The sequence below is a fragment of the Ursus arctos genome, unplaced genomic scaffold (assembly GCF_023065955.2).
Source record: "Ursus arctos isolate Adak ecotype North America unplaced genomic scaffold, UrsArc2.0 scaffold_23, whole genome shotgun sequence".
Taxonomy (NCBI): domain Eukaryota; kingdom Metazoa; phylum Chordata; class Mammalia; order Carnivora; family Ursidae; genus Ursus; species Ursus arctos.
Window position 1 is genome coordinate 29,198,991 of NW_026622908.1, and position 11,818 is coordinate 29,210,808.

The 11,818-nt window shown below is 45.5% G+C and overlaps 1 protein-coding gene across 3 annotated transcripts in view; it reads left to right on the forward strand.

Moving 5' to 3' along the window:
• ALKBH3 (alkB homolog 3, alpha-ketoglutarate dependent dioxygenase) overlaps positions 1-10,943 on the forward strand; it is a 36,405-nt gene extending 25,462 nt beyond the window's left edge. For all 3 annotated transcript variants that reach the window (XM_026512078.4, XM_026512079.4, XM_026512080.4), the window contains 2 exons: positions 6,651-6,749; positions 7,512-10,943. In XM_026512078.4, coding sequence (XP_026367863.2) covers positions 6,651-6,749; positions 7,512-7,604 — 192 coding nt within the window. In that variant the 3' untranslated portion in view covers positions 7,605-10,943. The remainder of the gene's footprint in view (positions 1-6,650; positions 6,750-7,511) is intronic.
• The last annotated feature ends 875 nt before the right edge of the window (positions 10,944-11,818 follow it).

The following is an 11,818-nucleotide window of genomic DNA, read 5'->3' on the forward strand; positions in this document are numbered from 1 at the left end:
TAGATATGAAGGTTAAGAATCAAGAAAGACTTCTAGGTTTCTGCCTGGAGCAGTTGTTGGATAGAGGTGCTGTTTACTCAGAAGGAGGAGGACCAGGGATTTTTGCCTTCAGTTGTGGTCTTGTTTAAGGAGGATTTGTAGATGGAAACCAGAGTTCCTTACATGCTAGGTTGGAGGTGCCTGAGACTTGCAGGGGGAAGTAGGCCACTGGCTATGCTGGTCTGCAGTTCAGATGACAGGCCTGTGCTAGAAACATCATTTGGGAATTGTCAGAATCACAGCAGGAAAATGACGGTGATAAATAACAAATGTGTAGTGCTGCCTCTGTGCCTGGCCCTGCTCGAAGTGCTTTATGTTCAGCCCTCCAATAATCCCATGAAGTCGATACTGCTATTATCCCCGTTTTTACGGACGATGTGGCTGAAGCACACTGTTAAATCACTTACACAGCATGGCTTCGATAACTGTGTGTTGAATTGAGTTAGAACTGATAACGTAGGTAAATGGAAAGCGATGGAGTCCCACATCATCATTCAGAGCAAGAGAATAGCTAAAGAGGAGCAGAGAGCCAAGATTGAGCTCACTGCTTTCATCACTTTGTTTTCCAACTCAGAAGCCTTTATTGGTTCCTACTGGAACAAAAGATAAAATGTCAGCTTCTTAGTCAGACTGTCAAATCTTTACATACTCTATGCCCAACCTACTTTGGTGTCTTGCTGTTCCTTGTGTGATTGCACCATTCCATGAGATCATCTCTCTGCTCTCCCTTACGCTCACTCTCCACCTTCTCGTTAACTTAAGTCCTCTCCAGGATTCAAGGACCCACTGTAGCCTTGAAGCCTTCCGTGATGCCTCCAGTGCAGAAACTAATCATAGTTACTGCATGTCAAGTGCTTCCTGAGAGCTCAGGAAATGAGAAACAGGTAGCAGGCTCCTACTCTGTTCTTTCTGCTCATTTGTGTTTTGTTTTCATCAACATCTTCTTAGTAAAATGATGGAAATTTTTAAAATAAGTAGCTCATCTCCTTTTCAGAGGATCAGAGATGACTTGGAAAATCAAATGTCTCACTGTAAATTGAGATCATTAATTGGGAAGTATATTTTGCTCTGAATGGCCTTCTCTGGGTGAGTTGAGTCACTGAGATTAGGAATACATACTTGAAATTGTATATGTGTCCTGAGCTTTCTATCAGGCACTACTGTATGGAATGGCAAAGCAGGATCAGAGGAGCTCAGCAGTTACGACTGGCCTTGACTGGGGGCTTCCAGGCCAGATAGGATGACAAGACGTGGGCATAAAAGGAGTCATATGATGGGTCCATCAGCAGCACAGTTGGGCAGCTCTTGAAGTGAATCTGGTCCTCAGACTTGTTTATACTACTTGGTGTTTTTAAAGAAATTCGATTACTTGCCAAAATTTATAACTCAGGAGATTTAACATAAGAATGCCATTTATCAGCTTCCCTGGAAAACCCAGAAAATCAGACAACCCTGAGGGAACAGTGAGCTGGAGCTTTACCTGTCTGCAGGCCCCATGCTCTCTGGTTCTTCATGGCCCCCACTCCCGACTGCATTGCATCCTGCCTGCACTCCTCATTTATGCTACTTGCTGGTGTTTGTGACCCTTATGGTTCAGTCAGGGTGCCATGTAATTAGGACAGGAAATGTTACGGGATTTCAGAAGGAATAGAGATCACTTTGGAGAACACAGTATACTGGAAAAAATAGAAGCTTTAGAGCTAGGCAGATCTAAGTCCAAATACTAGCCCTGCCTTCTTCCTGCCAGCCTCTGCCTTAGAGATGTGCTTTCCCTCCAGTTCCCTTTGCTTATGATAAAATGGAAACGATCATCTCTCTTGGAGTTGTAGTGAGCATTAGCAATGATGTACGTATAGTTCCTAACGTGCCTGGCACCTGTGCAGCACACACTGTGGTTGATCCTGTCCAAAAAGTCTGGCAGGATGCCTTGGTTTAAGTATTTGGAAATTGTTATAAAAAGAACCCTGGGGGTGGGGGGCGGGGGGAGCCAAATTCCAGGTAGATTAAAGAATTAAATCTTAAAAAATGTAAACTTTTTTTTTTTTCATTAACCAGAAAGGAAATGCAGTTGAATATTTAACTTCCCCCAGGATGAGAAAAGACTTTCTAAGCATAAAAACTGTGGAGGAGAACCAAAGAAAGGTCAGAGTTGACTCTAAAAGTTCTTGAGCTACTCTGTGTTAAATATCAACATAGTTAAAGGACAAAGAGCAAATGAGAAAAGTATTTGCAGAAAGCATGACAAAGGGTAAATATCTCACTATGTATGGTTACAGATCAATAAGAAAAACCCTAACATCCTGTAGAACAGTGGACAAGGAACGTGGACAGAGAGTTCACAACAGAATAGATGCAAACAGCAAATAGGCATGGGAAAAAATGTTGAGCTGGGTTAGTAATTAAAGAACTCTCTGTTTGAATAATGAATTGTTACTTTTCCCCTAAATTTTTTTTTCATCATTGTCAGTTGGTAATGTTCAGTATTGGTGATGTGATCAGAAGATAGGTACTGTAGTAGTTTCCTGATGGAATTATAAATTGCCACAGCCTTCTTAAGAAATCAGTTTGGTAGTATAAGTCAAACTGCTTTAAAGTTCATATCCTTGGATCTAGTAATTCCATTTTTGAGAATATGTCCTTAGAAAAATACTCAAAAATGTTTTGGTAAGGATCTACTTGTAGTAGTCTTTCTTTCTTTCTTTCTTTCTTTCTTTCTTTCTTTCTTTCTTTCTCTTTCTTCCTTCCTTCCTTCCTTCCTTCCTTCCTTCCTTCCTTCCTTCCTTCCTTCCTTCCTTCCATTCTTCTCTCTCTCTCTCTCTCTTTTTTTTTTTTTAGCGATACTGATGTATTAAAATCTCAGTGTCCAGCAGTGTGTACCTCGTTGCTATATTCTTAGCATTAGCACAGTGCCTGATATACACAGTGGTCAAAAAATATTTGTGAGTTTAAAGAAGGAAAGATATGTTCATAAAAGGATTATTATATAACCCCATTTCTGAAATACCGTACATTTGAGACATAAAAACATTCTCACAATATAATGTTCAAAATGTAAAGTACTTGATTATATATACAGAATGTTTCCTGTATATGCATTGCATAAATTCTGGATAATAGGGTTATATTTTCTTGGTGCTTTTCCCCTTTCAGCACATATTTATTGATGTGTGTGATAGGCACCGAGTGTATTTCAAAAGGGCAAGACAACATAGTCCTCTGTTCATGGAGTTTATCAGAGAGGAGAAAGCCAGGCATCAAACCAGTAATTTCCATGTGTCTTTTACTTTAGTGAACTCATGTCACTTTTATTCTGTAGAGAGAAAAAACTCTGCTGCTTCTGATTTTCAAGCATCGATTGTTGTTTGTATTGTCTAAGGCACCTTTTTAGGACAAGAAAGGAGCGATTACATGAAAAATCTACATAGAGCTTGTAAAACATGCAGTTACCTTTCCAATGAAAAGAAACATGTTTAGATTTCCTGTCTGTTGGATGGTTAGTAATGACAGAATGACAAATACACCCAGATTTTTTCCCCCTAAATACTATTTTTCTAAAGGAAACCGAATAAGCTTGTGTTGGAAGGCAGAGGTGGGAGTATAAGAACTTTGGGAAGGTCCAACGCGCCTTGGGAATCATAATCGTGTGTTCAAATGAACTGGCTGTGCTTGGGGAGGAGGGGAGAGTGTTGATCAGAATTAACATAAAAGTATGTATTTTTTGCTTTTTTCATCTACTTGTGAAATTTTGTGTGGAAAACCAAATCCTCAACAACAAAACCCACCCTGTAGACTGATAGTGACCCTAAAAAGCCTCTTTTTTTTAAGTAAGCTCTATGCCCAAAGTGGGGCTTGAACTCACAGCCCTGAGATCAAGAGTCACATGCTCAACTGACTGAGCCAGCCAGGTGCCCCTAAAAAGCCTCTTTTAATTGGGATCATGGATGGAAAATTTTATCCTAAGCCATGTTTTTTTTAGGGTTGTGTTTTGTTTTGTTTTGTTTTGAAGAAAGACCTGAGTAAATCAAAAGGGTCACAGAGCTGTGTTTTGGTAACTTAACCATGCTTAATGGCTGTGAATGCACTCCTCTAAACAGTCTGACCCTTGCTTCCAGCGTTGCTTATCCATTTATCAATTTGAGTCTTTATGCACAGCCACGTGAGCTCCGCTGGCCTTTTATCTTCTTCCAAAGTGGAAAAAGTCTCTGTGTATCTTGGTTAAGTTAAAGGGTGGCTCTCGGGTCTCTTGGCACTCTGTCCTCAAGAGAAGAAGGACACATTTGTGAGCTCTGTGTTGCCTTAGTAGAATCCCTTGCCCTCTTCTCTATCTCCTTCTGCAGATTAGGAATGCGCTTTCTGAGTCAGGGGTGTTGGAAGGGACAAATAGCAAGCAGCAAAGTGATGACATCACCTCACACAGTGGGTGCCCTGGGTATCGCTGTCTGCTTCGGGACTGATCAAGAGTAGCTCTATCCCAAGTGAAAGATCTCCCTCTTCTGCTTTTAAGTACAGCTAAAGGTTATATTGGATGTAGTATGTTTAAAAGCAACCTGAGGCTTTCTCTCATTTGAAACATTCAGATCATAGGAGCATTAAGTGAAACATGGCTCTGTTGAACATTACGTTCCATCAGGGCTGATAGTTCCCATTTGCATGTGGAATTCTCTCTTGGTTGCTGGCTCTACTCCCGCCGGGTGTTTCCAGGCAGAATTACAGCGCTCACCCCTTCTCTTCCACTGGCCTTGGCGCCCCCTCCTCCCCAGGAATGTTTTTACTCTTTGAAGAGATCTTCATCTCAGGATTGGCTTCATGTCTGGGCAGCGCCTTTCCTCTCTACTTCATTTTGCAGCCCTGTCCTTGTGTCTGTGCTTGAGTTACAGATGAAGGTCCTGCTGCACTCCCTGGGTATGCAGTATGCAGAAGGCAGGAGAATGTCTGCTCCTCGCTATGTTGAACCTTGATCTGACAACTGATTTTACAGCTTAAATCAAGGAGCCTTGAGCCCTCTAATCTCATGGACAATGCACTCCCTTCTGGTACCTTTTCTTTCTTTCTTTTTTTTTTTAAAGATTTTATTTATTTATTCGACAGAGAGATAGCCAGCGAGAGAGGGAACACAAGCAGGGGGAGTGGGAGAGGAAGAAGCGGGCTCATAGCGGAGGAGCCTGATGTGGGGCTCGATCCCATAACGCCCGGATCACCCCCTGAGCCGAAGGCAGGCGCTTAACCGCCGTGCCACCCACATCCATCTCCTCTAGTTGGAGTCCTTCTTTTCAGAGAGCCGCCTTTTTCTTCTCTGAGATGCTGCTGGGCCACCCGAGGACAGGGTCACCTTCCCACTACTCTCTGGTTGGCTGAAGGGCCAGAGGTTAATGCTTCGGCGCTTACTTGCTGCTGGAAAAGAAAAGGTGGCAGGCACAATTAAAATCAATCACCGAAACCAAAAATTATTTCAAACATTGCTTTTATCTTCTGCCTGTAAAAGTTAGGACTGTGCTCCACAAAGTCACTGCCAAGGGTTGGGACCTGGAACTTAAACTGTTTATGCAAGTTCATTATTGTTTTGATTTTGATTTTCCTGAAGGAAATCACTGTAAATAGTTATGTTCTCAGAAGCACCCCTACAATAATGAACACAAACACAGTATTGCAGGGCAGTCAATCCTGCAGTAACCCAAATGCAGTCCCTTGCATCAGAAGTGAAGGAGATGAACGGGTGGATCTGCCCAGAATGGAAATGGAAAAATCAGGAAGCTTGGGTCTCAACTCTTGACGAACTCTTTGAACGTACCCCTTTGTCAGCTGTGAAGGAGGAGTGACTCCCATTTTTGGGCTGTTTTGCAGGCCGTGCCTGGACATGAATTGAGCTCTCTGGAAGAGAGGGGCAATGTCAATACAAGGAATTTCTGTCTGAAGTGATGAGGAGTTGTGATCTATAGCCGCTCCGAGGCTTAAACAGCCAGTCTCAGTTTGCAGCACTGTTCTGGTCAAGCCAGAGCTCCCTTCTTTAAGAAAATCTTGCTGTTGACTGTTCTGGCAAGAAACAAGAATTTATCTCCAAGACACCAGAGGAGCTGTAGGAAGAGTCGTAACCAGTTTTAACATAGGCATTGATTAGTGAATTAGCATGAATCGTAAAAAGGTGATGAGAACTCACCACACCACGTCTTGTTTAAAAGCCCATTTTTTCCCACACTATGGCAAAACACAGCGCACAGCATAAAGCAGATGTAAAGAGTTCTTGTATAAATGACTTAATTTCTTCACATGCCAGAATGGACTCTTCTGCACTGTAGCTGCTGCTAGTGGTAATATCTGGCACTTACACTTCCTATGCGCCAGTCTCCAAGTGACGTACGCAGATCACAACAGTGGAGGCTCATGCAGCCCTATGTGCCAGGTCCTGTCGTCACCCCCATTTTACAGATGAGTAAATTAAGGTACAGAGTGGTGCCACAACTTGCCTAAGGCCAGACGGCTGCCATGGACAGAGCCAGTAGATGAACCCCTACAGTCTAGCTGAGGAGAGATTTGCATTTCTCGACCACTGTCAGGTTCTGTGGCATCTTGGTCACACAAGCAAAAAATGTAGTGCAATGAATGCTGTTTTCTAGGAAGAGAATGGAGACTACACATATGTGGAGAGAGTGAAGATCCCCTTGGATCATGGGACCTTGTTAATCATGGAAGGAGCGACACAAGCCGACTGGCAGGTGAGAATGTGCAAGAATTTCGGATTCACATGGAGGCGGTGCCCTGAAGGCGTATGATTATTCATTTCTCTAGTAAATATGGGGAAAGGCAAGTTGCTTTTATCATGAGCGAGAGGCGGTGCAGTGACATCATTTCCAAGGAGTTTTGATTCTGACGATCAGAATGGACCTCTGCAGCAGTGGCATCCAGTAGAACTTTCTGTGACACTGGAAATATTCTGCATCTAAGTCCTCATGTAGTAGCCACTGGACACACACAAATATTATTGATCTTTTGAAATGTGGCTAGTATGTTGAAGGACTGAATTTTTAATTTGATTTCAATTCATTTCAGGAGCTCCAGGTAGCCAGTGGCTGGCATACTGGGTGGCATAGCTTCTCGCCTTAGGCTGGGCTCTTTTAAAGCCAGGTCACCTTCAAGGTGTGCAAGTTCATGGAAGAATGCTTAGCATGGAAGCAGAATCTCATGCCTGCCTTTGGTCTCAGACATTTATGTGTTGTCTTACAAGATTTGGGAAAATGGTAGGAAGCTGTGAGGAAGAACAACAATTAGAAAAGATAAAAACGGTGCCTCACCGTGAGGGCGCTGGCTTATCCGAGTGGTGGGGGCTGGGAGGGATTTGCTTCAGAGAAGAAAACCCTTCTCCACAAGACTTCAAAGAGCTTATTGATGCTCATGCGGGGTTGAGGGGGGATGAAGTCAAAATATGTCCATGTCCTCATAAATGTGTTTATGTCAGAGTTATTTATATTTCTGTTTAGCATCGAGTGCCCAAAGAGTACCACTCTAGAGAACCGAGAATAAATCTGACCTTTCGGACAGTTTATCCAGACCCTGGAGGGGCGCACTGGTGATGGGAGATCTTTGAGAGGGAAGCTGGGCTGAGACTGAGCAAACCTTCTGCTGTGAAGAAACTTCCAGAGGCTGGTCCAGCTGATCTCACGGGGTGGCTACTTGGAAGACAAGGGTGGGGATTTGCTTCCCAGCCTCGGAGTCCTATTAAATGACAGCGAGCAGTTCATGTTCATACTGTGTTTACTGCGGGAACAGTACTCCCTCATCACATCTTGAAATCACATATCTTCTTCAGGCAAATTAAAACCTGCTGTGGCTGTGCTCACAGGTGATTTTGTCCGTAAGCAGTTTCTCTCCTGCCCTCCCTGCTTCATTTGAGGCTGTGTGAATGGGCTTTGCCTCCAGGGTAGATGTGCACGTGTTTGTTCCTTGTGACTTCAGGAAGTAGGATATAAATACGCGTCAGTGACTCTGGAGCCCTCCGCAGGCAGACAGCTGCCGAAACCCAAACAAAGTGGCCTCACAGAGCCTCGTGGAAGTCCGCCTTGACTCCTCAACATCTTGGCTTGTGTGCTTTCATAATGGAATGCTGCATATTCTGGGAGCACTTTATTTAACCTAGTCTCCTTCCTGGGACAGACCTAGACAGGTTACATGCCACTGAATAAAGAGTGGAGGCCGTGTCCTGTAACCCAGCCATCTTCAGGCAGCCGCCTGGATGCTTGTAATACGAGAGAAAACTGCCCCCTCAGAGGGAGAAGTCTTTGAGTGATGTCATGAGAAATTTAGGCTGAAGAGCAACAAATGTCCTGCTAGTGACAGCTGTCCCACATAGATGGGTTTCCCCTAGAGAATGACTTGAGTCATTTAAACCCGGGCCAGAGAGAGCAGGAGCAGTCCTCTGGGGATGGGCTCAGTCACCTAATAGTTGTCTTTGCTTTAAGTTCCAGGAGCCCTGTGACGAAAGCTTTCTTCTGACTCAGTGCTCTCTTAGACACAAGTTCCTGAGATTCAGTGGTTAGTCCATGATGTCATCAGGGTTCCCAAAACAGAACAGAGTGGCTGCCCTTTCTTGCATCATAAAATCACATGTCTTCTTGACCTCTTGACTTAGGAGCACTGTGCCAGATTGATTCCAAACCAAGATAGGGAAAACTTGAGAGAAAGAGAATGGAATCAGATGGGTGAAAACAGGGCAAGAGAGTTAGCGTTTCTGGAGCTGCCTGCTGGGAGAATGTACAGAGCCTTCTTTTGATCTTGTTTCCATTCCGTGCTAGAAGACGGATGGCCTCGGGGATGGTAAAGTGCCAAAAACTGGCCAGGCTCTTCCCTAGAACTCAGATGCAACACCAGGCCTGTCGGGCTCTGCTTTCTGACAGGCTTTCTGGCTTCTCGCATTGGGGTTCCCCCACTCCCCCACACACTTAAAAAAAATTTTTTTTCATGTGGATAGCTCCTTTCTGTAACAAATACTAAATGCTTTATAAAATCTGAGCATCACACCAAGCCTTTCAGTGAAGGTGATGCAAATCACCATAAAAGTCAAATAAAACCTCTAATTCCTAGCTGTTTTCCTATTAAACAAAACCTGGCCAGGGTGGTACAGCCAGCTTCCGTTGTGAGTTTGATGCATGACTTTGGGAAATTCCTCTTCCACTCCCACAGACGAAAGAACTGGCAGATGGTTCCCGGTCTTACGGCATCCCTCCTAATGTAGGGTCATGGCCTCCCCTTATGTCAGCTGCACATTTGATCTCTTCACTCATCGCTTCCATGGCTGTCGGGGAACTGGATTCCTACTCGACAGCTGACGGCCCGAGCCTCCGCCTGGGCATCTTCAGCTGAGAGCAGCAGCCTTAGCTTTTGTTTCTTGCCGGCCAGTGCTAGAACTACCCTCCCCACCTTTTTTAACCACTTAGATAATGCCCCTTTTGAAATGACAAGCAGGCACTTGCCACAGAGTTAGAGCACAGGGTCGAGGACTGCACAGGAACGGTCGGAACCTGGCCGAGGGTGCTCCGCGACTGCGCCAGCCTGTGGCTGAGTTTTACTGGCCGTACATCTTCACTAGGAGTTAGGGGCTGATCTGCTTCGCCAGCGTTACTTGTAAAGCAGAGGAAGCAAATATAACAATGTAGCATGAAGAAAAACAGCTCTAGTTTTTTTGCTCCCTTTTTTTGAGCTTTAATCACCTGCCAGAAACTGTCCTGGAAGCTTTTTCTACGTAATCCCTCATCCTCCCTCACAGCCATGTAGGAAAGAGATGCTCTTCCCATTGTAGCCACCAGGCAGCTGAGCCCCCCAGGAAGGGGTAGGTGATTTAATAGGACTTCGAAGCAGCAGAACCAGAATTCAAACCACAGGTGAATCCTTAAACTGCGTGCTTTTCCCTCTGCCGTGATGAATGTAGGCAGAATAGTTTACCGGGCCTCTCTGAGAGCCTGAACCTCCATGCTTGCTCCTGCGGAGCTGGCCGCCCAGCTCAGCCTGGGACCCCACGGGCAGAGCTGCCTCCCAGGCCTCCTGGTTTGTCCTCTGGCTTTCCTGTGTGTGAGGGCAGGCGTCTGCGTCTCTCTTCCTGATCAACATTAGCTCCTAGTCAGAAACCGTGCTGCCGGCTGGACTCATAATTGGCCATTTAAGGAAGCTCGTTTTGGGGGGAGAGAATCCAGTTTCTGGCAAGTTAGATTAATACTCATCCAGCCTTCCAGTGACCCAGAACAGTGTTTCCTGATCGTATCCCAGCAAACCCTCTGAGGTGGATGCATGGTCCTTTCCTCTCTTCGTGCTTACCTGTGAGTATATCTGGGGCTCTGTATGACGCCCAAACTCAGCGTCAGGCTTCTTCGTGATACTTAACAACAGCCCGACTGTGGTCAACAGACACCCCAAAGAAACGGGTCGGGTTGTACACCAAAAGTGTCTTGCCAACAGGCAGCTTGCCTTAGAACAGCGCGCACCCAGCCTCAGATCGTATCCTCCGTATTGAAATCCTGATCTGCATTGCTGACTGAACCACTAACTCCGGTGGCATGGACAGTTGCCGATAAGTTTGGAGCTCGCGCGAGCTCATAAACCTGACATTTCCTTGTGGCGTTCACTCTGTGTGGCCTCCGTGGCTGATATGACCTTGCCCTAGTGTGTGGCAGGTCCGCCTGGACTGGGTCAGCAAGTGGCCCTGTCTCCTGAATTGTGTCATGGCAACCCCAACAGAGTGAAGTGGGTCCTGCACTGAGCGGAACGCGCCAGTTGGAGGACTAGAGAAATCCTTGACACATGATGGGTCCCTGCCCTGCTGGGAATATTTCTTCCTTGAGTTCTGGCAGCTTTTACTTGGCTGCAGAATATCCAAGACCCACTTTGCCTTTTCTGGTCATAAACACTTGTAAAGTGTTGAATCTGAAGTCTTGATTGCTTTATTTTTCTGAACAATGCTTTTGAAAAAGCCGAATGTTTCCATAGTGATGCATTCTGTTTGTTTAAATCTTTACTTATACATGGTTCCACCCACTCGCTCTCCTCCGAAGGACCTAGTCAACAACTGTCCCCTCCCCCCTCCCCATTTTCTCTTTGGAAAGAACCCTCACGGGAGGCTCTGGCCAGTTTTGTGCTGCTGGAATCCAGTCTTAGATATGGTGATTCCTGTGTCTGAGGGTCAACAGGGAAATGACGTTGCTGTTTATTTATTAGAGTGGAACACAGACTAAGGGTGCCTTTTCCAGCTGGCGTAGTACTGCTGCGCCAATTTACAAATGCCTTTCCAGCCTGTGAACAGAGCCCCCTGTTGGGCGGGGCTATTTTTTAGTGTTAAAGCTGAGCGAGGGGCCTAGTGTCGGAGAGCAGTAGACGAAGGCAGGGTAAGTGAGGTGGGACCTTTGTAGCAGCATTACCGAGAAGATTGCTTTCTCAAGTGAGCCAGCTCCATGCCAACCGAGGTTTATGTGACAGCGTTGTCATTACAGTGATGTCAGTGCTGTCACCCACCCCCACCCCTCACATTTCCTGAACACCAGGGACAGTCCCTTTTCTCATGGGGCCTCCAGAAGTGTGGGCATGCTCAGGCAGGATCCTGGCCTCTGACCCCACTAGCTTTTAACCCTGGACACAAATTATAGGTTTCTGGACGGGAAGGAAAGGTGAAAGCCACAAGGGAGTTTACAGAGTGCTGTGTTGGGCTTGGGGGTGCCTGGGTGGCTCCGCTGGTTAAGCATCCAGCTCTTGGTTTCCGTGCAGGTCATGATCTCATGGGTCATGAGATCAGTCCCCGCATTGG